General features: G+C 38.0%; 3 protein-coding genes across 13 annotated transcripts in view; 2 read left to right on the forward strand and 1 right to left on the reverse strand.

Moving 5' to 3' along the window:
* Positions 1 to 245: 245 nt before the first annotated feature.
* LOC110832033 (haloacid dehalogenase-like hydrolase domain-containing protein 2) lies at positions 246 to 11,017 on the forward strand. Of its 5 annotated transcripts, none has more exons than XM_022069025.2 (6): positions 246 to 396; positions 871 to 1,009; positions 1,220 to 1,383; positions 2,715 to 2,931; positions 3,307 to 3,494; positions 3,727 to 3,939. In XM_022069025.2, the coding sequence occupies exons 1-5, from the start codon at positions 329 to 331 to the stop codon at positions 3,490 to 3,492; spliced, it is 774 nt and encodes a 257-aa protein (XP_021924717.2). In that variant the 5' UTR covers positions 246 to 328; the 3' UTR covers positions 3,493 to 3,494; positions 3,727 to 3,939. The 5 variants fall into 5 exon arrangements, with proteins under 5 accessions (XP_021924717.2, XP_021924795.2, XP_021924638.2 ...); XM_022068946.2 differs by lacking the exons at positions 246 to 396; positions 3,727 to 3,939 and adding exons at positions 473 to 792; positions 10,090 to 11,017; XM_022068777.2 differs by lacking the exons at positions 246 to 396; positions 3,727 to 3,939 and adding exons at positions 473 to 792; positions 10,174 to 11,017.
* The window catches only part of LOC110830995 (uncharacterized), a 217,716-nt gene continuing 193,460 nt past the window's right edge, over positions 3,359 to 27,614 (forward strand). The window contains exons 1-3 of one of the 4 annotated variants that reach the window (XM_087340956.1): positions 3,359 to 3,494; positions 24,444 to 24,581; positions 27,123 to 27,227. In XM_087340956.1, the coding sequence (XP_087197082.1) occupies positions 3,467 to 3,494; positions 24,444 to 24,581; positions 27,123 to 27,227 (271 nt within the window). In that variant the 5' untranslated portion in view covers positions 3,359 to 3,466. Of the gene's footprint in view, positions 3,495 to 12,772; positions 12,911 to 24,443; positions 24,582 to 27,122; positions 27,228 to 27,614 lie in introns of those variants that run through there. The other 3 variants (XM_087340957.1, XM_087340959.1, XM_087340958.1) reach the window with 3 other exon arrangements.
* LOC110831800 (uncharacterized) overlaps positions 5,095 to 27,614 on the reverse strand; it is a 124,823-nt gene continuing 102,303 nt past the window's right edge. For 2 of the 4 annotated variants that reach the window (XM_022068407.2, XM_087340982.1), the window contains 7 exons: positions 10,362 to 10,507; positions 9,948 to 10,065; positions 9,276 to 9,437; positions 8,137 to 8,370; positions 7,566 to 7,697; positions 6,853 to 7,025; positions 5,095 to 6,195 (listed from right to left, as the gene is read on the reverse strand). In XM_022068407.2, coding sequence (XP_021924099.2) covers positions 6,111 to 6,195; positions 6,853 to 7,025; positions 7,566 to 7,697; positions 8,137 to 8,370; positions 9,276 to 9,437; positions 9,948 to 10,065; positions 10,362 to 10,507 — 1,050 coding nt within the window. In that variant the 3' untranslated portion in view covers positions 5,095 to 6,110. Of the gene's footprint in view, positions 6,196 to 6,852; positions 7,026 to 7,565; positions 7,698 to 8,136; positions 8,371 to 9,275; positions 9,438 to 9,947; positions 10,066 to 10,361; positions 10,508 to 10,733; positions 10,862 to 12,063; positions 12,217 to 27,614 lie in introns of those variants that run through there. The other 2 variants (XM_022068320.2, XM_022068580.2) reach the window with 2 other exon arrangements.

Below are 27,614 nucleotides of genomic sequence, written 5' to 3' on the forward strand. Positions count from 1 at the left end.
CTTACAGTTTCCGTCGAGTGTACCGTGATTTTATAAACGTTTTCAACGTTAAAAATAATAAACTTTCCATTAACTAGAATTAATGTCATGTATTTTCGCCAGATGTCAACATAAATTCGGGGATTTCTGCCAACTAACGCAGTCGACATCGGTGAGTGTGGCTAAACTTATTTGTTAATATTATCTTATATTATCTACGCGTACCATAGGTTGATGAACGCTGTAGTAGACAATCAGGGGAGAGGGGTGAGAAATGGCCGCTGAATTTTGCTTACGAAATATCTCTTTCATGCCCGTAAGATTCTTTTACGTGCCATAAATCTACGACATGGGACCGCCGACTTTATTTCCCCTTCGAAGGAAGTTGTGTTACGGATTTTTATCACCCTTAGAAATGTAATATATTAAATTAATAACACTACATTCTCCACTTTCATAATATCACGAAGATTCCATGGATTAAAAATTACGCAAATTAATGGGTGTATATTTTTAAAGTTTTCTACCAACAGTATTTTGAGTCATCTCTAAACAGTGGCGTGAATTAAGAGAACACATACAACCACGAATACTAAGTAGAGGATAAATAACATCAGGAGTTTAAATGTATTATCTTTGTCTGTGGCTGTCTGACATTTGTGCTGTTTAAAAATGTGCCACAATTAACAGCCTGAAAGAAATAATAAGTATGGCTTCGAGAAAAGTTCCCATAAAGGCAGTATTAATAGATTTAAGTGGGACCTTACATGTTGAAAATACTGCGATACCAGGCGCAGTAGACTCCTTGAAGAAGTGCGTGGACAATTGAGTTTCAGTAGGTTGAGGTTATGTTATCGCTAGGAATTTGTGTTGTATCTTTTTTTGTTGCAGGTTGCGAGGAACAGGTATTCCCATTAAGTTTGTGACAAATACAACAAAGGAATCTAGACGATGTTTGTTTGAGAGGTTGATAGGACTGGGTTTTGAATTAAGAAAAGATGAGATATGGAGCTCACTGTGGGCAGCTCAGGTGTGAAAATTTCCTTAATTTGTGATGTAACACATAACTTGAACTGTCATGTTTTCGGTTTTAAGTACGGGACTATCCAAAAGTTGATTCTGAAGATTCTATTAATTGCAGAGTTGACTATTAGACATTCATGATACACCTCAATCAGTATGACTTCTTTACAGTCTGTTTAAAAATGTCTAGTTTAATCTTATCCACCCCATTGCATAGGATCTGTTGCGGTCTCGCAACTTGAAACCGATGCTGATGGTGGATGATGCAGCATTAGAAGATTTCTCAGGCCTTACTGACTATGGGGAAGAAGAACAAAATGCTGTTGTAATAGGTCTTGCTCCAAGTATGTTCAACTTTAGCCAGCTCAGTAAAGCTTTTAGGTAAATGTTGTTAAATACATTTAAACCTGTTGGAAACTTCTGATGTTGTTTCTTCTCTTCTAAGTGCTTGTGATTGAATATTTCTGATGTGATGCATTTGTAAGAATGTGTTCTTTTAATTTATGTCATGGCTTAAAGATGATTCTCAAAATACTCTGTTGGTAGAAAACTTTAAAAATGTAGCCCCATTTATTATGTGTAATCTGTAATCCATGGAAAGCTGGTAGGTAATGGACAGTGGTATTGATCGGTGGAGTAAAAAATGCAGCATGAAGCATTTTTGTATGGAAACACCTCACTCTGGAGACCAAGATAGCAATAGAATGATATTATATAAATGAACATTAAGGAATTTCGTTGTGGTGATATGAACTAATTTATGATACAATCTGATGGTGAGCCTTTGTGGTAATGGCAGTAAAGGTTTTATGTTTCATAACAGGATATTGCTTGAAGAGTCAAATAAATAGATTGAGATTTCTTCAAGTTCTGATGACGGCAAATATTAAGATGACTGTTTTTGGGATGTTGTACTGTGTAGAAATTGGCCGATGTATCAGAGGTGCTTATCCTATGAAACATTGGTCAGTTTCTGTTAGACTATATGGTGAAACATTCTAGAAGAGAGTCATCTTCAAATAAATATATTGTTTGTCATTTGATTTTTTTAATTTTGTTTTCTAATAAAGAGTGAATTAGAAAGTGTTAGGCTTAGGGCAATGAGAAGTTGAAAAGAATGGAATGAATAGGGATTTGAGAAGCGATAGGAAGATGATACTAAAACTGATCTCAGAAAAGAAAGTTTCAAAAATGTGAATTAGATTAAACTATATCAGGATTGGATCCAGTGGCCACTTCTGTGATCACAATTATGTACTATGAGAGAATCTGTTGCTAAAGGAAGACCCTATTCCATTTCATTACTTATTATAGTGCCGTAATTTAATAATCTCTGCCCTCACCAGTATATATTGTAGCAGACTCCAGCTCAAACAACTCTTTATTTTTACTACTAGTTTTGAGTCACAAACTTGTAGCAGTTAGAGTGAATTCCAGAAGACTGGTAGCAGAATGAATGATCATATATTTCTCTGGAAAAATTGAAAAACAAGGAACACATCTGGCAAACCTTTCATTGTTTTGTGATGGACAGTGCTGAGCACTGATTGCAGGGATCATAAAATTGCAGCTGTAGGATAGGTAAAATGGTTGTCTCTGATATTGCATGCTTTGCCTGTAGTGGCATGCGTTTCCTGAACCTGTGATATTAAATTGTAGATCTGTGGATTCATGTTCAAAGATGAATTCCAGCCTAAGTCACTTGATTGCAGGTTGTTATTAACTGGGGCTGGGGTTCCTTTGATAGCAATTCATTGTGGACGCTATTATAAGCGCTGTGATGGACTTGCCCTAGGACCAGGCCCATTTGTGAGGGCACTGGAGTATGCTTCAGGTTGTCATAGCGAAGTAGTTGGCAAACCATCACCAACATTTTTCAGGAGTGCTCTTGGAGATGTTGACCCTGCTTATGCAGTCATGATTGGGGATGTAAGTTTTGCATGTTGTTTGTATGTCCTATAAAATATTTATTTCTTTGTATAATTTTTCATATTGTTGCTTGAAAGATTCTCAAAGGTTCATACCGAACGTTATTAACCTTTCAGAGACCTCAAATCATATTCTACCCTAACTTTCAGACTGAAAAGTTATAAACGAGACTGATTTATTGAAACTTCATGACAGTTGCAGCACAAATTAAAACACTGACTGTATCAGAAGATGAATTATATTTATTTACTGTGGACAGTAATAATGGTCTGCAATGCCAACCCCATCTGGTACTTTGCTGCTTTTCCTGTATTGAATGTTGGTGGTATTACTTGTACAAAATGACTGGCAATAAAAATAATTGTAACATTGTAGGATGTCAAGGATGACATTGGTGGTGCACAGGCAATGGGCATGCGTGGGTTCCTTGTGCAGACAGGAAAGTATCGGACTGGAGATGAGAGCCGCATTTCACCAGGTCCAGCTGCGGTTTGTCCTTCTTTTTCTGAAGCCGTTGATATTCTCCTGAAGGAGTATGCCCAGTCAGAAGGGGACTCATAACAGTATGTCATACTTTTTTTCCTTCCTTAGAATGGTGGTGGCTAAAAACTGCATCAGGGGTAAGGGAATTATTGTATAAGTTGTTCTCTTATGGAGATTGAATTCTTTTTGTTTTTACTAAATCAGTATTTACCAGCAACTTAAGGAGTTGAGAACAAGTGCAGGAATGCTCTGAATTCTGTGTTCTTCCTATGGAGGTGGTGGTTATATGAGAGTCTGGTTCCTTACCTACAGGTCTACTCTGTAAGCTGAGTTGCTGTTTCAGGACTTTCATCCTTTCTGTATCTCACCAGAATTCCTGGTTTGTATAGAATTACACTTCTCACATTATCATCCAAGTAGTCGATGATTCTGCTAAATGAGCAGATCTTTGTCATTGTATTCTTGTGTTTGTGCAGAGATCAGATTATCAAAGAAGTATATAAATCATGATTTTCTAAATATTAATTTCTCTTAAAGTTATTTTATGGTTCAACTACACCATGGTTTTGGAAAATTCCTTCTGGTGTGTAACATAATAAATTACCCTGTTATGTTATGAGCTGCATCAGGAACGTGACCTAAGGAATCAATCACCCTGCTTCTTTCAGTGTCTTGCTCTTTCTGTTCATTGAATAAGTCATCATTTGGCAGGACTGGAATCAAGTATGACATGAACTGAATAGGCCAAAATGGGTGGGGCATGTCAGTCTATTACATCATAGCAGTAAGAGACTAAGACAGACATTTGGGCGTTTGATTGATGTGTATTAGTTTTGCTATCATATTGAACCTTAGTTTAGTAATGGGAATGTCTGTCTATCCTCTTTGCAGGTTTATAAGCATCAAGTAACTTGGTTTTAGATGTTTTTGGTCACTCTGTCATAAGCTCACATCGTGCACTGTAGACAGGCTAATCTTATTGCCATATTACTTTTGATCAATTGTATTTGCTCCTCATGAGATTTGCCATTCCTTAATCTATTTTAGTGCTGAGGTTAAGATTGCATGGAAGATTTTCCTTCATGCGTCATTGAGTGGTACTTCCACTTACAGATAATTTTACCTACCAGTGTTCAGTAGTTTGTGATGTGATTGAGAAATTTTTGTATATTTTCCATGATGTAATGAACAAGTTAGAAAATGTACACATAGAGTGACAATTCTGGTGCATATGCCAACATTTAATCTTTGCCCTTTTTGAATGGTAGAAAGGACCTTTGTAGGGCAGGATGTCTGGAGTCAGTCTGGCTGGATTTTATCATCATTGGATGTTCCCCTCTTGGTTGTGCGGCTGGCTAGGGACTCCCCCACCCAGTCACTACCAAGCACAAAGATGCTTGTAGGTCTTTGTGTAAAGTGCCTATTATTGATGTCCAATCTCAAGAGAACTGGAATTTATTGACAAATACTTACACACCAATGTATCAGTGCCATCAAAATCCATTCAGCAATTCTGAAGTTATATGTGGAGTAACAGAACAGGCAGGTAGACATGATAAAAGTAATAAATAGACTCGTTTTTTAAACTTTTAGTTACGAATACACACAAAAATAAACCAAAGACAGGAAATAAGGATTCTGTGATAATGGAACAGAACATTTAGGTGGAATAATACCATGTTGCTGATTCATCTATCATTTATTAAACATTTCTTAGTTGTGATTATCCTTTCAGTCTTCCTCCAAGTTGCTGTGCATTGTATCATAGAATTTTTTCACCAGGGTATACTGGAATTAATGACTTGGTGAAAAACATGGAAGGAAAGTCAAGCAAGCAAGTTACGTGCTGATATACTGACAAGTCATCCATCTTCTCAGATCTTTTGCAAACAGCACATCCATGCGTACATTCTAACGTTATGGTACAGTTCAAAATATTTGCTCTGCACCATATATTACTTCTTTCCGTTATTCTTCACTGTTAAGATGAGTTTTGTAATGCTGTGTTTGTAGCATTAAAGTTCAAGTGAAGTGTAGGATTATGTTGGGGTCCGCAGTGGCCGCGCAGTCTGAGGCGTGGGCCTTAATCCCACTTAAGCCATGGATGTTTGTCCGCGTTTCTCTGTGTTGTGCTGTCCTGTGTACAGGTAGAGGCCTTGCAATGGGCCGATCCCTCATCCAAGGGGTCCTACCGAATGTCTACAGATTGAGCCAACGAAAGGTTGGGACCCGCAGTGCTCAGGCACTTGAAGAACGGGTCGTTCCCATTATCCAGTAGGATTATGTCATACATTGAATCATTATACCAACATTGTGCTGGACATTGCTCACGCTTTGAGGTATATAATTAATTGTGGAGTTGGTTCTACTCCTGCCTTCAGATTGTAAATAGATCTGTTGCAAAATTGAAATGAATGGAATGTCAGTAACATTAACATTACATAAAAAGTTAATTTCACTTGCCTTCTTTTGATGGGGAGGGGGCCACTTTATATTATTATAAAGTACATACACAATATGTTCATTGGCTTTATTTGGTGTGCATATCTTCAGTATAGTAATTTTTCTTTTTTATTTAATCTGAAAGATGTCTGAGTCTGCTTTCTTCATGTGTATCTTCATTGAAAGTGAAGGCTTGATTTCTGTTATCAAGAGCTGACATAGCAAAAAATTATCTGTTCTTATTTCTGTCTTCTTTACTCATTCAAAGCTTTAAGCTTCTCCTTGAGGTTATTAATTTCAATATCCTCCCAGTGAGCTGGCTTGATTTTGTCAAAGAACCTGAAACAAAAGTAGCTTCTTGTAATGGCAACATGAAAAGTTCTTACTGGTATCAGTTTGATAAACATCAGTCATATTCAGGAATTCCAAACTGTCTTATTCTTCGATGAGTGGAATACTGAACATGAATTATGACGTTCTGTTACTGAGAAAAAGAGGTGTGTTGGTGTTAACTATGTTGTATCAAGGCAAGTTATTTTCATGAAACTACTGACTAATTTCTCATTTGATGGTATGAAACTGTAGGTGATAAACCATTATTAAGCATTTCAAGAGAGAATATTTCAGACTAACTTAAAATTCTTGAATAATAATTGTAGTGGAATTACAAGAACAATATGGTAGCAAAGGTGGCTCAGTAGCAACATATAAAATATATTTGGGACGTATGCGATTCAGATTTTGGACAGGAAAGTGGTTATCTAGACTGAGATTTCTCATTGTTTTCTCTGATCCTTCAAACAAATTCTAGCTTTATTATCTAAAAATAGTCCAAGACTGATTCCTTCCACATTTCTCTATACTTTTCATTCATAGCCATTCACTATTATTATTCATCACTACATAACCTGTGAAGTTGATACTATGTCATTAAATAAGATAGCAATCAGGCTGACCAAGTACAGTAACATATAGGTAATTATATTTACTACATACTGTGTGTTGATTTCCTGCAACACTGTCTTCTCTAGGTCTGACAATCCATTGTTTAAAATATCCAGGTTAGAGTTTAGTATCTCTCGGCTGTTCATGCCGACCAGGTGGGTGGCAATCCCAGGTTGACCCATTGTGTAGTGTAGTGCCAGTCGAGCAAGTTCAACGCCTCGCTCCTAGAAAGTCGAATGTTGTGAGAATTCAGTAGCGGAGAATTAAGAAATGCTGACCAACTTTCAATCTCATAGTTCTGATTTATAAATATGTGTGATCTTTTTTTAACATTTTAATAGTAGTAGTTTTATTGGTAACAGTTTCCTAATTCAAGTGTTGTATTATAATGACCTCAGTATTTGGTTAAGTGAGATTTGAGGTTATCACAGCAGTAATGTCCAAATGGTGTCACAGGCAAAATGATTACTATAGATGTATTTAATTAAATTACAGGACTTAGGGTATGTTTGAACATGGTATTTACTGTCCATGTTTCACAGCATCTGCACGGTCAGTTGACAAGAGTTAAAGTCTGGCTGGCAGCCCCCATAGTATGAGGGTTATATTTCATATTCCTATACGATAAATTGATCAGCTCGGTAATGCACAACCACAATACAGTGAAACACTTGAATATTATCAGAAAAGTTAACTTTAAGTTAAATTTCTGATATTCTTCTTGAAGATATGAAGGTAGCCACTAATGGGGGTCTTATACTCACCTTGCAGTACTGTCCTGCAGCTGCACATACTTTTTTGAGGTTGTCTGGGGCTGGATGCCATGGCATAGGGCCTCCATTTGACAGCAGTCCCATAGAAACTCCTGCTGCATGGATTATGCCCAATCCCTTTGACTAGAACAAGTCAATACCGAGCCAATTAAAAGGAAGTACTTTGGGACTTGTCTGGCTTCCTGGCCAGTGTGTGACTAGGCTATTAACTGTAGGCTGTCTAGGGTGAATTATACTGAGGAGGAGCCAATTAGGAAGAAGAGAAAAGAATGAGGCACTTTTCAGTACTTCTTCTTCTTCTTCTTCTTCTTTGGCTCTCCGGTCCATATTCGGTCCATGGCCTCCTCAATTCTCCTCTTCTATTCGGTCCTCTGTTAGGTCCGTCTGTCCGAGGCTTTGATTGAGTTTTCGAAACATCTTCCTTTTTACAGTGCAAGGTTGTTTGCCTTGCGACCAACCCCCAACCTTCATTACACTTGATATGAAACTCATGTTACTAGAGGTCACCACTTGTAAGGTGGGATGACACTGATATAGAAGTGAGTTTCTTCTGTGGACATACCTGGAAGAAAGGTAAATATTTCTTCAATGTGTCATCTATGAGTGTGTCGCGAGTATAGGAAAGAACTGTGTCTACTTTGGTGTTGCTGCGCTCTATGGCGTTCTTCAGGACAGACACAGGATAACCCGTCACTCCAATGTAACGTGCCTTTCCTGCCGCCACAACAGACTGAAGTGCTGGCAGTGTTTCATCGACCACTATGTCCACATCTGGCGCAAATTCAATGTCATGTACCTGAAAAATAAATGTTATAGGTAACAATGGGTTTGTAAGGAAAAACATTCCCTATTATGTGCACCCTATAAAGTAACATATAAAATTATATGATTTATAACAGTGGAGACGCTTCTTCAGAAAGGATTACTATCCTTTATGTGGCCTTTGCACAACTTGTACTTAATTGGTATGTGTTTTTCTCACTCTTTGAGCTGAGTTCTTTTAAACTTGAAAGAGAAACATCTTGTTTGAGAAAGAAATGTCTTGTTTGCATATTTCCATTAGGTACTCGATAATTTTGTCAGTATGGGAACTAGGCTGCTACCTGGATAAGCAGGGTTCAAGTCCAGGACTTCTTTGTCATTTCATCCAGACCAATTCAGGACCCACTTTATGTCCTTTTTAATGGGTACCAGGGTTAAGAATGCATACTTCTATTCCCCATTTATCTTCATGTTGCAGTGCTTAGTTAAACACTGGGGACAACTTTACCTTTACCTTTGTAAAATTTCATAGTATCTTAAAATTTTCATTGTTTGAAGAGTCACAGGTTGTTAGTGTGACTTGACAGGTGGCAGGAGAGTCTGTTCCACCATCTTGGATATTGTAGTAAGAGAGTCCAGACTGAATGCATTATGTCTTGTTCACAGCACAAAATATTGGTTTAAAAACCTCATTTGGAAGACTGCAAGACAAATTGGAATATAATATTAAAATGGATCTTAGAGAAATAGGTGAAGATGTGAACTGAACTTTTGTGGCTCAGGGAAATTTCAGATTCTACAAGAGTGGGTAATTTTTTTTTTTAACAGTTTAAGGTCTGTTGTGTACTCAGGTACATTATAGAATTCTGTGATGGATAAAAACTGCAACAAAGTAGACTAAAGATTTTTGTAATTAGCTGAGTGAGAATGTTGAGAGACCTGTATGATGTCCACATAGTCAAGTCCCAGTAGCTTTAGGCTGTGGTCCACACTTTCTAATGTCTTCCCTCTGCTAAAATCAAACATTTTCCTGGGATCTACCTCATATCGTGCAACTTTTGTAGCAATGTAGTATGCATTTCGAGGAACATCTTTAAGTGCCTGTAACAATGAAATCATACACATATGAATTTCTGTTAATTCTTGTTTAAAACTGTTTATATCTCTTATCCCACTTTAACAGGTCTTAGCTGATTGGAATTAAAGTGAATTGAAGTTTTTGACACTAAACAGAAACTGTTGATATATTTTGAAAAAAGTACATTATATGTGTTGTTTTGGCTTTCTGATAATATTTTGCTTGAATTTTAATAGTTTACTAGGAACAGCATACTCCTTGATATATATTCTTCCGTACAGAACTGTCATGACGGAAAGCACAGAATACATTCAGAATATGTTAGAAACATAGAAACAGCAATAGTAAGACAAAGCCATAGATATATTTATTTATAGTTGGTGAATAATGAATTGGAAAGGAAGTGATCATGGCCTAATTTGAGGTACTATCCTGGTATTTGCTTGGAGGAACTGAGGTAAAACACAAGACCCCTCAGACAGGATAGCCAGTCTCCGGCAGAGATTTGATGCTAGAGTCAGTAGTACTGTTACCTTTCCCAGAAGTTCCTCTGAGCGACCCTGCCCATACCACGGTGCTGTGTCAATGTAGTTGATGCCCTGCTTCAGTGCCTCATGGACTGCTGCTATAGCCTCAGCCTCGTCATACTCCCTGGAACATCATTTTTGTTCTTAGGGATGTTCAGGAGAAAAGGAAGGTGCTGGGCTCTCCCAACTGTGTGACAAGGAAATATAGAATATGACCACTCCCACATTTCAGGGCACAAGAAGTGTTTGTGACAAGTGTTCATCAAGCGACAGAACAGATGAAGTTACGCCTGTACCAATTTCAAGCAGTACAGTAGATAATCTGATGGATAAAAAAATAGTTTTATAAATTGAAAATAAAACTAATCTGACAAGCATCGTTCAGGAGGTGACAAGGACAATGGGGCAAATCAGGCTTACCCATATGTGCTTCGACCGCCAAGGGGGCCGGCACCAAATGCCAAATGCGACACTCTTAGTCCAGTATTGCCAAGGACATTGTATCGCATTTTGCGAACAGCTGCTTCGTCGTGGAAACCGGCCACATATGTATCTGGTAACGTCATCTGCAACAAAAGAGACCGGGTAGAAACCTAGGTTTCCTTGAATATGTGTTTCAAGGAAATGCCTATTTCAGTGAAACTCATCGCCATTGATTTCACACATGGGCCCTGTTCCTGGTTGTTGCTCTGAAGAAAACATTGAGAATGGTCCGTCTATCCATAAGTCATTACATTCTAAAGGCGGTTTTAACCTGAAGCAGATTGATTACTCATCTCTATAACTTTTTACCTTTACTAATGCCTAAATCAAGACTTGAAAACTTCGGTCTGTAGTATTCAAAGTGAAGAAGGTCCTGTTCGTGTTTATTAAGAAGTAGCTACTATAACGTGTGCAGTGTACATGCGGCAGTAACAAAAATTGAAAGTGATCACATGTCTAACAAGTCTTATCACAGAGTTTACACAAGATTTATAATTTTTATCTGAAAAGGGTCTTGGTTTGTTAAATATTTACCTACACAGTGAAGATTAGATTAGAATGATTTATTATTTTAATTAAATTTGATAAGCAGATATCACTTTATAACCATTTATCATCATTGATTTGGGATTGTTATTTTCTTATGGCCTATCGTATGTCACGTTAATTAATTTCTATGTTGTTGCCAACTGCTTATTGTATCAAGTTAAACTTAAAGGACATAACGCATTCACAAGCAGAACGTGTTCTCATTCTCGACTATTACTTCGCATTGAAATCGTTGTTTGCTGCTGTTGTGAATCATTTAGCAACACACCCTGATAATGGAAGTACCGAATAAGACAACAATATATCGAATGGTAACATTTTGGGACGCGTGTTTTGTCTGTGACAAGCGTTAATCGAGCGACAAAACAGCTGAAATTACGGCCTTACCGGTTTGAAACAGTGCATCAGCTGCAACAATGCGATACGGCTGCAAGAATTTAATAAATCATTCCCCCAATTAATTTCAGCAGACCTTTTCCACTGACAAGGTATTGCAAAGCGACTGAAGAAACGCCAATAAATACGGTAACATGGGGCCTGCAGTGAGCCCGTTTGTATGTTTGAACCTGACAGAGGTGAAGTATCAGAAGGGGATTTTAATAACGAGGGCCTTCGCAACCTGTACTCAATTATTATCAAGGTGATAAAACCAAGAAGGATGAGATGAGTGGGTCATGCAGCAGGTATGAGAGAGCTGAGAAATGCCTACAAAGTTTAATCCGAAAGCCTGAAGGGAAGAGACCACTTATAGACGAACAGTAATATTAAAACTGTTCGTAAAAATAAATATGTTTTGATGTGGACAGTATTGATCCAGTGAACACGATAATTAATCTATTTGTTCCGTAAAAGGCGGGTAATTTCTTTAATGTCAGTGAATATTATTTCACAAGAACTATGGAATTAAGTTGTAGAGCGGAAGACCGCTAAGACTAGGCACTGGGCTACACTCTCAACGCTTGTTGGCAATGATTGTGTTTGTTGTATACAACATTTACTGACATTGGCCAGGATTCCTTGACCTTCAAAAATTCCGGTGCATCACCTGCCGTTTGAAACCTTGATCGCACCCATAACACAAAGCACTTACCGTTCGTTGTGGCGGTAACACGTCAGCTCGCAACGCACAAAAATTGAGTTGATGAACAACTTATCTTTGTCTAGCCTTGTCTGCCATCTGACGGCAGTAACTGTGTTAATTCAGAGGCTGTTTGTGCTATGTCATCAGGGACGGTGCAAGGGTATTCGATGTCCTAGGCAAATCTTCAGCCTTGCGTCGCCGCCACTCACACTTTCCCGGCTTGTCACTTTGTCGATTTCAACACATACCCATCAATCATTTCTGTAAGATACCGAGTATAGTTGTCGGCATATTACAAAACTGCGAAAACTCAACTCTCCCTGTAACTTCGGGTGATTGAGTTTCGCACCTTAATGCCCATTTTACACTTAGTACAGTTGGAAGTTATCCAGGCAATATCTGCGGGTCACTTGCAGCAGATTTGTTCTTATTGCTAGATTTATGCCTGTGTGATTAGTAGTGTACGTAATTTTCACGAGATAAGAATATGCAAAATAGGCACAACATTGCGGAAAGGTGAAATATGTGAGTGGCTTTTATTAATCACAGGGAAGCAGCGTAATTTGTTGCTTGCTTTAGGAGAGAAATGGGAATGCTGTTTAATGGGATGGTGCTGCGCTCTATAGGCAATTTGGAAAACTGCGTTGTAGTACTCGATAGTGTCTGTTCCTAACATCAAATTCGACGGCGGTGCTATCGAGTTCGAAGTGGGAGTATCGAAACTGTTTGGCAGGTGATTTTATCTTACTCGCCTTTTGGTGTTATGGGTTCATTATAGGACATGTTTTTGAAAAGTATTAGAATAGTTTTCGATTCGTTCTACAATCTAGTGAAGAAACTTCTATTTGCAAAACAGGTAATGTTGATGCCTTGATGTTAAGACTCTGTAGATGTGAACTAAACTAGTATGTTTCTTTAGTAGCCTAGCTTCAGCGGAACAGCGCTGTAGACTTTGCTATTAATTATGAAAGTTCTGATTTTCGAGGGATAGTACATACAGCCTTTCAGATATTATAACGGTCTTTAAACATTCGTAATGTGATTAAACACATATTTCAGAATAGTAACAGCAGAAGCGCCTAACAGCGATATCAGCGTCTTGGTTTTTAAGTTTATGAGGTTAAGGTTTGAAGTTCTTTGTTTGGACGAGTGAATAAATGTGTTCACTAAAGTCACCAGCCACCTTCTGAATATTTCTCTGTTACTCAGAATATTATCTTTTGAATCTGATCACTGAGGTTAACAGTATGCTGCTAGCGGGCGGACATGTCTTGTAGACAGATGGAAGATAATAGTGACAGATAATATGTTGGGCAGTGAAATAATTCGCTGTGACTCGCTGCTTTGTTTATACATTTTTATAACTTTCTATTTCACCGTAAACATTACGGAGACAGGCTGTAACCGACAGATAAATAATGAGTGCAAAAATTAATTATTGACTTAGCCAGTGAATGAATAAATAAACAGACGAATAAATATATAAATAAATAAATCCAGATATTTTGATTGAATTGCATGTTTCGGTGCCTTCAACAAATGTTTTCACTGTATAACCTACAACTTTGGATTATTATAGCGGAGACCCGGGTTTGATACTAAGGTAGTCCATGAAGGGTTTGTGGTGAACAAAGTGGCGTTGGGACACGGTCTTCTCCGAGTCCTTCGGTTTTCCCTTGTCAATATCATTCCAGCGATGCCTGTTATTCACTCGTATATCATCTGAAGGCTGTTTTTCGACAGAGACAATTTCATCCTATCTCAACAACAAGTGTCTGTATATTGGGTACAAGAAATTTAGGGATGCGGTCATTTTGGAGATGCTGGCTTTGTTGACATTTGGAAATAGGCCAATCCGACCCCTGTCATAGACGAGTCGTGTGTTGAGTATGTTGGCAGTGACTGTACTTAACCTGAGCGCTGGTCCGGTTCTGTCTCCGTTATGCATACGTTCAGTTCTCGTCCATAGCTCACGGTGGAGCCACGTGAATTTGTGTGGTGCTTCGGTCTGGCATGTGCGTCATGTGGACACAGGTGGGTGAAGTCAAAGGGGGCTGTGGCACGTTTCGTGGGTACTTGAGACAGAAAATAAACCAAGATATTGTCATTTGAAGAAATGGAGTCGCAAGATAATGCCATAACGTGTAGCCTGCGTTTTTAGGGGGAGAATTTCCATATTCGGTGACATTGGGTGACTGTATTATTAAATATAGATGCAGATATTCTGTATAGAAGTGGCAGTTATGACTTGTAATGAGTTTTCTGTGATTCCTATTGCATGCTGAAATTGAAAATATGAGGGAAGATGCAAACAGTTAATAAATGCAGTAGCACAAAACCTAGAAATATTTTTGGAGTCCCTAATAGTAGTTGATTTCTTTTTGTTTTGCTGTGGTTGAAAACGATAGCGAAATATAGTTATGAGTATTATGTAAGTATTGCACATATTTATAAGTTTCAGTCTCCTTTTCAGAATTGGGCACAAAATCTACCGCCTTTTTTACAAAGACCCCATCGTAACAATAAAAAATCCCGATTCACAATTACGATGTGTGCTTAAAAGACGGGAGAGTCTTATTTAATACGTAACAAATACGTTTCCTTTCGTCAGCATTACAATTGTTAAAGAAAGTTATACGTCAAAGGAGAAATTCCATCCATTTTTGTCTGTTGTATACATACACACGTGTCATTCTGTTGTGTGAGTGAATTAACGTGTGTTATTGTATAGAAAGGGGACCAGTTCAGAAAAAAATTAACGATTTCTACAAGCATACTCATCAGTCGAAGCGTTTATCAACATTTGACTCGTGTAGACCAAATAGAACTGCCAGTTTATTTGAAAGCATGCTTTGTTAGACCACAATAAAGAACGTTCGGTTCTTGTAAAAAACGAGTAGCTAGAATATTATTAACTTTCGAAATAATTCTTTAGCCTGTTCACAATATTGCGAGAATTTAAAGGATGGTCGCCTATCTTATCTTTCGCCATTTTAGTACGAAGTTGAAAACCATTCTTGCACGTCTTTGTGTCTAATGATTTTTTTTATTGTTGTTAGTTTAAGTCTAATTAATTTTGTTTTTCAAATTGTTTTTGGAACCATCGTTTATGTTTCTGGAACTCGTAATGATCTGTACTTTATTTGGCTGAAGTTTTGATATTTTAACATTTTACTAGCCCTTTGTGGCGATTTTATCATCATATTATTTCCAAAAATTTTCAAAGCTGCATGTATCTTGGAAATGTTCACCTGTTGCATACTGTTCTTTAACTCCTGAATCGCTATGCGTCTTAAGACTAAATGTTTCGGTATCTCACTTCTGCGTTGCTTCTTTAATTACCAAATCTCCTCCTAACGTTTTGCAGCAAACAGATTGTTGTAGATATTGAGGTTCTCACGGCGGTGAGTAGAAAGATGGTTGTCTTCTTGTATTTTAATTTTCTTCATGTGTTGGTCGTTTATTTATAAGTCTCTGCGGTGGAAATGTGAATTTATTTAACTCCTTTGTGTGGAAGTACATTTTTAATACTGGTCCAGACTTTCATTGATTAAAGCAAACAAGTTACAATGTTAGTTGCTTTCAATGATAGAGCTTTACAAAGACTCCTGGGTCTTTGAAACGTTTTTGATGGCAGTGAAACTGCTGCCGTGGTTATCACAGTGGGGAAAGTTTGATCGTGTTTCGGGGAACATCTGCCAAGCCGAGTGGAACAGAACAGATTTCTTTTAAGATCTCCTCTTCGACGCGATACACATCCAGGTCACTGTTACCGGTGTGTTGAAATTCCTTAGATTCGAACTGCGATCCTGTACAAAGAGGAATATTAAACCAAAATAACTACCAGGGAGAATTTTACATGGAAACATTCAAAGAAGAAATGAACAGTGCCTTACCACTAGACCCTACTCCCATATTTAGCCTGTTGGTCGTTTACAGAAAACGGTTACTGATTTCATTGATTTAGAACGGGATGAGACTGAATCACTTGGTACTGCAACCTCAAACAAGTATATTGAAACAGTGCGTAAGAAAATAAATTTGAATGTTAAAAGGTATATGTGGGTAATTTGAATAGACTAATAAAACTATGTAATTCTTAAGGATGTCCAGAAGCTTTTCCGAGGTTCGAACCTGATACTTCACGAATTTGAAGCAGGAATACTAGCCACTAGACAGCAAAAGTTGAGTGTCCCTACACAATTTCTCCCGTTATTAATAGTTTCTGTAACGAAATTCGGATATGCGGAGATATGGACTGTGCTGTCGATGTTTGTCTTCAGAGTTGTGGACGTGTTTGTAGATACCAGCTTTCGGAGGATCATACTGCCTCTGCTTCAGGGCTGGAGATGGAGGCAGTAAAATTTTCTGAAACATCTGCTTACAAATCCACACGGCGTTACAACCCAGAAGACCAACATCCACATCTTTACGATCGAGAGAACCTCAAAAATCATATGTACCACGTTATTTTTCCATGTTATAAGTTCTAAATTAACGATTTAATTGAAATTCTCTTTGAAATCTGTGCTACAGGATAGAGAAATAAAACGTGTTGAATGTATATCATTTTAAAATTAGGAATTTGGGAGAATTTGTCGATTTTGTGGTAACTGTGATGGGGTTTTACGTCCACATAGTCTTAGAGAACATATGATCCTGAACGTTGCTGGTATGGTAGATGTTCTTGATGATGTGCCGAGCCTACTACCAAATGTTCAGTAGATTAAATGAAATGAAATGAAAACTTCTACATTATTAATTAAATTTTGAAGGAAATGTATTTTGACGCAAGACATATCTATTTAGATGTCATGGTGCATTTAGTTTGACTAACATCATGCTGTTAGGGTTTTGGTCCATTAGAGCAGAAAAGGAATAAGAAAGGGTTCAGAATTGCCATCGGAATTTTCAGAATTATAAAATCATGAGGTGTTCGTTCATTTGTCCCAGTGTGATGAAGGATCCGGACTTGAGTAGATACTAAGAGTCTCTCTCTCTCTCTCTCTCTCACACACACACACACACACACACACACACACAAACACACACACACAGGGAAAAAACACGCGAAGCGATTCGAATAGGCTATTTCAACCATACGAAGGGACGCAAATTGCCGTCTTTGGTGACCTGTTGTAAAATCCTGTAAGTATTAGGCAGTTCAGCAGCAACAGACAGGTTCCGCTGTACCGTTATGTGGCGCGTACATTACAGAATCGAACCCAGGACTCGGTCCGGCGCTGAGGCCGGAAAGAGAGATTAGAACCGGACCGTGTCCATCTCCAGCTGACAGTCACTCGAGAAACCATTTCTAGTGTTCAAAAACATGCGTAGACTTTGTAGCAACATCACACGCGAAATGTAATCACCTGTCTGGACTCCTGTAGTACATTTTGTGAATTTAACGTGATACTTCGCGTTATTACTGTGGCGAGTGTGAATGACGGCCTTCTGGGCTATTGTGCCGTGTAGTCTAGTTGACGGACGTTCCAGAAGTGCGTATCTTTTATCGTCAGGGCGATTATCATCGAGACTACACGGCGCATGATCTCAGTGTTATTTTTTCATATACTACGCGTTAACTTTAATAACACATTGTGATACAGATGTATGTGGTTTCGACTATTTTTGCAGGGATATGAACATTTTCATCGCCACTTAATTAATATCAACCGTCTACAAAAAGTCTCAAGGCATTAAATATGTGTGTGTGCTTACTCTAAATTAGTGGTATTCAAACTTTTTTGTTCGCGTACCCCCAGATATAATTTCTCTTCAACTTTGTACCCCCGAAGTTGTTGATGTTTAATTCAAGTTATACATAGTATATAATCTACATCTAAAATAAATTAAATAAATTACATTACTGATTATTCAGTGTTTGTCATAAAATATTTTTTTTTTTTTAAATTTCACGTACCCCCTAAGAAGTCTTCGTACCCCCGGGGGTAAGCGTACCCCAGGTTGAATACCACTGCTCTAAATGATAAAGAGATTTAGATCTGGGTTCTTACGTCTCACAATTTAGATACATCAGACGTTTGTCTCTACCAGTATCACAGAAACCACATAGAAGAGAAGTGCGGTAGAAATCGTTATTGCTAACACAATCACAGTTTTATTAGATTTTGTTGAACTCAATAAAACTCCAGTTCTGAGGTTTCTCAGTATCACCGCGTGTTAAATGATAGGGCTGGCCGGAAGTGAGTATCACGTTTCTGTTGGTTTCGCAAGACCGAGGTGAAAAGGACTTTATTTCTTTTGGAATTGTAGAGAAACCGGCGTGTGCTTATCGCCATTTGCAAGGGCTATCACAAGTGGGTATCGACATGTGATTAATGCTGTAGGACCCTAAAGTTTATGTTCGATGATTCGTTATTTGTATAAGGACGTTTTACATTGGATTCTATATTAAATACCAGTCAATATGAATCGAATATCCGCAAATCTTTATAGAATGACCCTGCTCAATTATTAACACTCATACTTCGTATTCGGGAGGTTTTAAATTCGATTCCAGCCTGATGGACAAATTAATCGTACACACAGGTGAGATATCAGAGTTGCTTACTGCCTTCATCATGAATAGGTTGCCCATTGCACTAATAATGAAGGCAGCAAGAACCTCTGAAACGTCGATCAATTTCTATGAGACTACGCAATACAACATCCCAGAAGACAGCCATCTTAATTAATGACATGTAAACCTGAGTTTTATTTGAAAGTATTACAAAAAAAGTCACCTGAACTCTGATACCGAGGTAAATTATTTAAACTCTGTTGGTACAATCGGTCTCCGTTAGGGTTCGAACAAACAACCATGCCAAGTTCAAGTAACACATCCAAGGAGTGGCTGAGTGTAAAATTATTTATCTGTTTCGAAAATAATATGGCTGTCAACCTGTTCGGTTGATCTATCATTATTAAAAATCTCATACATTCTTACTATGCCATGTTAATAACTTAAGATACAGACAACACGCCAGTCATTTTCAAACCTCGTAAATTAAATTCCGATTATGGTCTTCCGGATAATGACAACCTGTTGTCCCGTAGGCGGGTACAGTACGCGACTGTAATCTTGAGACTTGCAAGGAATGCAGGAAGTCCGTAGCGTTAAAGGCAGGCGCTATCTTTCCTCCTTCACCCCACTTCCTCACCCCGCAAGTCTCAAGATTACAGTCGCGTACTGTACTAACGTTCATTAACTCAGTCAAGCTACGAATGCACAGACGGAGAGAGACACGCAATTCGATAAGAGGTTTCGAAAAGAGGAACCTCTTTGGAACCCACAGAGCGCAGTGGTTTCTTTAATTAAAACATGATGAAGTTTATTTACTGTAAGCGAGCGTGTCTGTGATAAGAATCTTCTGTTTTATTGGCTGAACTTTATGAATTTGCCATTTTTTATTTTATGCTTTATTTATATATTTCCTTTGAGATGGTAATGTGCTTATTTAAAGTTATAAAGCCCCATAACAAGGAAATGGAACCTTAGAAGGCAGGAGCGGAATAAACAAGTATTCACTAATTGACATAGACTGCGCGGGACGAAGGCAAATTGACTATCAAAGTATAAATTATATTCAGGAATGAATTGAAAGCAGATTAAACTCGGTAGATTCTTGATACAGTCAATTTTAAAGAAAAATATGTCAGTATAATGACAGGCAATTAGATACTTAGTCTCACGCACTAATTAAAGCGACTATTTGGGCCTAAAAGGGAGAAAATTAGATGAATAAGAAGGATATTACAAAATGAAAAGCTTAGCAATTTGTACTCTTAACTGGGATCTATTAGTGTGCTCAAATAAATTAAGATTGGTACAATGGGACAGGAAATACTAATGAGGATATTAGAAATGCATACGTTTTTATTCGGGGAAGCTGGAGGAAACAGACAACTTGGAAGACCAAAACGTAGGCTAATTTATTGAAAAATGGAGTAAGGTGGGAATGTGTGGACTGGAATCAATTGGCTTAGAACAGATTCTAGTGGAAAGCCTACTTGAGCATAGTAATGAACATTTGGGTGGTGAGATCTTCTGAAACGTCGTTTAAGGAGAAAACACAGTGCTGAGTTTATTGACCAGCTGAACGTTTATCAGCTCCTGAAGATGGGTTATACGGTATGGAGTTAGAATTTGTGGTCTAAAAGGATAATTCTGGAAAATCTTCTTAATCCTTATTTAGTACTGTATTTTATTAATGTTTATTTTAGAGTTTCTGAATAGACATTACTATAATATTCTTTTGACAAGGGATTCTCTGTTTATAAACATGGTGTGAGGTTAGGTTAGTTTAGTCCAGTCTGCACATCCCGGTCTTACTTTAACGTCCATTTTAATACAGTGTCATCCTGTCTACGTTTCGCTTCGTTGTTTAACATGAAGCTTCGAGTCATACATTTGAATTATTCTGCCCCAACGGGTCTCTCAATTAACTTGAAAGTTGTGAATGACATTTTTCTGCATTCGGATATTCTTATTTCAGAAGAACTTTTCAAATAAGGAGACAAATATTTAATGACATTCACAGTTATTCCTTGTATTTGGGCCTAATATAAAGAAAGTGACGGGGGACTGAAGAAAAATGCGTATTGAAGAGCTGCATTACTTGTACGCTTCACAAAATATTACTGGGATGATTCGAAATGCTTGAAAATTTTTGGTCTGAAAACCTGAAGGGAAGAGATCACTTGTAAGACCTAAGAGTGGATGGTGGGATAGGATTAAACCATATCTTAAAGGAACAAAATGGGAGGTTGTGGACTGGATTCATTTGTCTCAGCTTAGGGACCAGTGACGGGATCTTGTGAATATGGTAATTAACTTTAGGGCTTCATGAAAAGGGAGAAATTTTCTGACAAGCTGAGGTACTGTTAGATTCTAAGGAAAGATTGTGCTCCTTGAATTTGACTAGTTCCTTGGTTATTATTATTTTGAGTACCGACAAGTTAATTACGTCGAATTATATATAATTTTATTTAACATTAAATAACGCCTTTCGACTGTTGCTTTCGAAACCTGTAGGGAGAAGTGATCAATAATAAAGTAACGAAACGTGACTTTGATCTGTTTTGAGGCAGTCCCCTGGTGTACCTTTTCCAATTTCGGATTCCTTCCACGTAACGCTGTCGTGTGAAACAGGTGTAATGAACATTGAATTATTTCGGCACTAATAAACAATGTGAATTGCTTCCACTCATTTCACATTTCATTTGGAAAGCTTCGTTATGCATACTAACAGAGGCGTTGTGTTAATTAAGATAATCTAATAAATATCTTTCGTACACATTATCCACATATCTCGTAGTTCTGTACTGCGGATTGAGTGTCTACAGTCGGTAGTACCAGTCTGTGAATAATGTGAAGAGTAAGCACAAAGTGGATTAGGTCCTCAGAGTAATTAACTTTTAGAAGAACAGTGGGAGCTGCTTTAACGATCAGTAGTTTTACGTTTTACCTACAAACTGTATTAATTGGTTTTGCATGATTCTCAGAGTAAACTGCGATTATGTACTTAAGTAGTATTAACAAGTTGATCTTTGTGATGCGTGTGTGTTGTGTTCTCTTCGCGGTATGGGCTGGGAATTTATATATTATTCAAATACAAGCTTCAGATTCCATTATTATTACGTATTACGTATTAAGTCGAAACTGATCTTGGTATGTCGTCGATTTAGGAACTTTAACAGTATTTTTACTTTGTAGAATTTATTTGATTATGTAATAACCGTCTTATTATTATATTTTAAGAATTTATGTTGCTATGGAAACAGGTTTTGTGATTGTTGCACCCTCGCGCGCTAGTGACACTCCCAACTCAGACGTTTGTGCGTCCGTCATACATTTCTGCTGTTAAAAATTACGTTATGTGATAACAGGGACTCAAATATTGATTGAATTTCTCATTTCGACGTCTAGTAGATCCGTTACAAAATCAGTTGAACGGACTGTACAGTTCTGGATCGTGGCCTTTCACACCCACACATACTTCTTCTTGCAGCATTTTCTGTTCGCAGACGTAGGAGTAAAGCGTTGTGAAGCATCCTGTAGCGTGTCACGAATTCAGCAACCAAAGACACGGGTTAGTTGTCAGGCTAGTGCCACGTTCCATGTCACATAACTACAGTTGCCCTGTCCCTAAATGCGTAATTCTGACTTCTCCGGGGTTCGATTCCTGGTTTGAACACACACAGTTGCGGTGGACAATATGTGTGTACATACACATACGTGTATGCGCGCCCTAGAAATACTAACGACTGCTATTGATCTTGGAAGTTGATACAGCATAATTAAAAAAGTATGTTATGTTATATGTTATTTGTGAGTGTGGATGTGATATTTTCAATATTTCTATTGGAATGTTTGTACAGTTAGAATGTCTGTCTTAATCCAGTTGTAGCTTATAGTCTGTGCAATTCATCATTTGTAAACATTATGCTTTTCGACAGAGAATAAGAAAAAATCTGCATTTGACCAAATACGATAAGTAAACAGAGGAAGCGATTCTGTGTGTTATCATTTACAGTGGATACCTTGATAATATTAAAATGTATTATAAAGAAATAGGATTTAATGACGTGGACTTGATTCATCTGGCTAAGTTAGTGGCTTTTGAGAAAAGGATAATGAATCTTCAGGTTACATGAAAGGCAGGCAATTTCTTGATCAGCTGTAGAAAGTCTATGAAACAGAAGTTTCTGTAGAATTAAAAGAAACCGCAGAAGATAATTGATTAATACAAAGCAGCAATTAAACAAGTATAATACTGATTAAAGTAACAAACAAATGAACATGAAATTATTACAATGAATATGATATAGGCTTAAATGACGAAGTGATTGATATATTATAGCTGATAAATGCAAATGCAAAATCTGACGAAGAAGAAATGAAGAAGTAAATGGTCGAATATGATGTAATGAATGGAGATTAAACTTGCAGTAGCTTATCGGAGACTGACCGTCTCAGACGCGGCAGCTTGGTTGCTCATCTTCCCGTTAACCTTTGGTGCTGGTCCAAGCAGGCCGGTGCTCCGAACACATAACAACCTTTCTTTTGGAGACCCGCACCTGGGAACATTACGCTTGTGCTGAAACTCTCCTCAAAGACTCGTTATTTTTTATTCAGATATTTGCCATACTGTTTGTGTGTGTGTGCCTCCCCCCCCTTGTATTCCTCCCGAACAAGCAATTCTCATTCAAATTTGGCCATTTCATCTCGGTAAAACTCTTCTGTCGATAAGACCACCGAAATTCTCTCGCGGACAATCTGTGCTGCTGTTTCGTATTTAAATTATTAGCACCAAAATATTTTTTCATACTTCCCTATATTTCTTATTTTTTCAGAATATTCATTTTTAATCTTAATCTTTTGTTGTGTTTGTATTTTGTGAGATTTCGGATTCTCAAGGCGTCTAATATGAAGATGTCTGTCTTCTGGGTTGTTGCGCCTTGTAGTCTGGTAGAAGTTTACTGACGTTTCAGAGGTCCTTGCTGCCTCTATAATCAGGGCGACGATTCACCCACCGCACGGTGCAACAACCAAGCAACCTTTGTAGTTTGTTAATTGTTTCTAACTTTTTAACTTGATAATTTGTTCCATAAACTGTAATGCCAGATGAACAGAGTCCACACCCACATCAGTAAATATTTTAAACCAATATAATATTTTAGTTAAAACAAACAAAGCGAAATAACTCGTTTAGGGAAGGAATATACAGACGAGTGTGTGTTTACGCAAGAAATAAAGAAAAAAACTGTAATGGTAAATACTCGTTCCGTTTCTATTAAAGCAGTACACGTATAGTAAAATTGCTTAAGCATGTCTGTTTACCCAACACCTGACACTTTCCCATAGAAAATGAGCTATGTACTGTTGGTTCAAGAGAGCGTATGTGCCTGAGTATACATTTAATAAGAGATGTGGTTACAGTAGTTCAATGCCCAAATTTTTGCTATAAGTCACGATAAGCCCTATGATTATAGATATATTTGGTTCGAATGTCGGTCGGAGAAGAGAGTGTGAGGGTGTACATTGGATTCATCTGGCTCAGAGTAGGGGCCGGTGGCGGGTTCTTTCAACACGGTAATAGATTTCCGGGTTCCTTGAAAGGTGTTCGGTTTCTTGACTAGCTGAATGACAATCATCATCTCATTGACTGTGTTTCATGGTCCTTACACACTCACAACAAATTTCTTCTTTATCCATGTCTGCATAGTTATTCACACGTTTTCGTGTCTCGTCCTTCTTCCACTTTGGTGCGTTAGAAAGAATCCTCCTTTGCATTGAGCCATGAGTTGCAAAACTGAAGTCCCGATCTGTTTTGCCTCTAGACAGACAGAACTCATAATATGCCGTACTATTAATTTTGTTGTAGGTATGAAGGAGGACAACCTGTGGTACTTACCCTGGGTGGTCCGCCCCGATCTGTTACATGGAACGCAGTACCATATTTCGCCATCTCTCGGCGTTATCAGAAGACGCCGTCGTACGACTTTATCCACTGCTGTTACTGGTAAGTCAAGCTGAGAGTTTCGTATATATGGAAAGACCATAGAGTAGACGGACTCGTTTTGTCGTAATGAGGCATGTTTTTTCTTCAGGCGGATAGGAAGCTTTCAGATGATACTTTATCTTTCTTTTAGGTTCACCTGTGTCCCTTTCTGCACTTGGCTCGTTTGTGTAGGGCCTGTCTTATTTCAGGTATTGTGTGGTCTTGTAAGGAGAAACCAACATTTGGAGAAACGTACTGTCTGTATGTGCAAGGTTGAAGGTGGAGGTTGTATGTTCCTTTCAAATGTTGGTGTCTACCTACAAATCCACATGGCGTTAAGTCCAGAAGAGCGGCATTTACAGATGTAACAGTACAAATGTACAAATAAATGTTTTGCCTCTCCATTGCCATTTGGGCCGAAGTAATTTATTCGGAGAGAGCAGAAGCGAATTCTTGCTTGTAGCAAGAGATGTTTCAGCAGTTTCGTGTTGCCACGAAAGGAAGTTACTTAATTCTGTACCACCATTTCCAGGATATGAAAATATATTGTGTTGAAATGTTTCTCCTCTTCGCTGTTGTTATCGTGTAACCTACTCTGTTTCGTCTAAAGTAGTTTTCCCTTGATCTGGCCGAGTACCTCGATTCATAACAGACGGTTTTATTGTATAGACTGCATTTACTTTAACTCCATGGACCATAGTCTTTGAGGAACCTAATATTCACTCAGCTGGTGAAAATAGGAGGGAGGGTGTGGACTGGATTAATCTGTCTTAGCATACGGACCAGTGAAGATCTTTTGTTAACATGGTAATGAACCTCGGGGCTTCGTGAAAGGTGAGACATTTCTTGACCAGCTGAGCGACTACCAATTTCACAAGCAGGACTGTGTTCGTCTCCTGTCCCGTCCTATAAAATTCCACCGTATTGATTTTCCTTAGGCGTTCCTGATGAGATATATAAGGGAAATTTCAAAAAGAACTGTTCTGGTCCTTTGGGAAACACTATCGTAATCCAGCCGGTCGGCGCAGTTTCAAGGGTCAATGACTTGGAACTGCTTTTACGGTTTGGGCATTATTAAGGTCGAATAGTCACTTACAAACATGACAGTTATACAAATATTTTCAATCGTTTGGCCAAAAGTAAACTCAGTTAAGCAGTGAATTCCTTCTTTTTGGGTTCCATCGGCAATGATTTATGTCCTTCTACATAATATCCTGAACGGATTTCATTATGTTATGATGTCACAAAGGAGTCCATATGATTAACCTCGTGTAGTGTAATCTCGCAGTCATGCCGAAGTTATTTGGACTACTTTCGCCGGTGGACAAATGTTCTTCGTAATGCTGGTGGTGAGAGAGCTTGAATAAGATTTCGCCGTTAATGTGGCACTAATGACACAGATGTGCAGGTAAGTAGTGGCGAGTAACAACAGATGTCGCGGGAGTTGCATTTTTGCTGTGGTGGTTCTGTTACGTAAGGAATTGGATTTATTTCTTTTTAATTTATTTGCAGAGTACATTCCGAGCAATAAGTTTTGAACTTTGTCGATTAGACTGAGATTGTTGAATGGAACGTTGTAGATTAAGATAATCTAATTTACGTTGTGCATCCCAGCAACAAACTGGGACCACCATTTGCACCAAAGTTCGGTGTATTTTAAATTAAATAATCCAGTCTTCGACAAATATAAATATCACTTCACTCTCTTTCACTTTGGTTCTACACAGAATCATGATGTAATAAAGTGTTTAGGTTGGCAAGTATTCCATTTAAGGTGGTATTTAGTTGTTGTTTTTACTGATGAAGCCCATTATTTTTAATGTCAGGCACACGTCTTAAATTAAGAATTGTAATCCTATAGCCTAGGCGTATTTTTTTATCAAGGCTAAACATACCGACTTTGACACTGACTGACTAAGATCAATTGGTGACTGCGTAATGAACCAACTAACCATTGAAATGGTACCGGGTTCGATCCTGGCAGTAGAACACACTTGCAGAAGGATGTGTGTGTTAGATATAACTGAGAAAATGGACAAATGGGCCTCTTTCATACTGGAAATCAAAGGTTTTGACATGATCCTGTTCCATTTTCGCAATCACAGATATTTGTTTTCCGTAACACAAATTTGCCGCGACAGTAGGCGGGAAAAGGACCGGGATGTTTTTTAAATGGAGATCCTGCTACCACTAAAGTGGCTGTCACTTGTGGGTCGACATGTACAGTAATGAAGAAAATGTTTTGCGCACGAAAACGTCGTATTCATTTCTGTTCTTCAAATGCTGGCTACAGGCTGGAAAACCAGATATCTATTTCCGGTCACTCAGCCACGAATTCGTGGAGCTATACCTCCACTTCTGCATGCGTCTTGATGGAGTGATGCCTGGACCTAACTAAGCACAGACACAGCTTTTTCTTTGCAGGAATAAACATGGATGAAACCGGTTTTTTTTAAATTATATTACAGTTAGCTATTTGTATTTTCTCTGTCCCTAATTTATAATTAACTTTAAAGTTTATTAATTAAAGTTATTAAGTCTCCAGTATTTTTCTCTGCGTAGTTCAACATTGCGGATGTCAGCGTCAGTCGGACATCGAACACAGACCCCCGGAAGTTCCTTCTGCTCATCATTACCATCACACTGATTACCGATGGAAACACTGTGGTAAGTTAAGTTACGTTTTAATTTCGCTTAAGTTTTAGGATTTATGCTTCCTCTCCAAGGTACTAATGGCCTGCTTCAATATGTTAAATCCTTTCAAATGTCGACAGAGATTTCATTTATTAACCATTTCGATACGTTACACTAGGTTTGTGTTTTTTATCGTATCTATATATACTACTACAGATATCGGTGTCGGTGATAACGGAATTTAACATGTATTTAGCGCATACAACGTTGTTTTGCAAAACTTAATCCAATTTGGAAAAGAATGCTACTTTAAAACACAACATCCCTTGTTTGATGGAAACCAAAGATTATTTTTTTTTATTATTATTATTTATTTGACTGCAAATGGGTTTTTACCCGGTGGCAGTGGTCCTACAATAA

This window comes from Zootermopsis nevadensis, unplaced genomic scaffold (genome assembly GCF_977971745.1).
Source record: "Zootermopsis nevadensis isolate Lab colony 2312 unplaced genomic scaffold, Znev_1.0 Znev_ptg000061l, whole genome shotgun sequence".
Lineage (NCBI taxonomy): Eukaryota > Metazoa > Arthropoda > Insecta > Blattodea > Termopsidae > Zootermopsis > Zootermopsis nevadensis.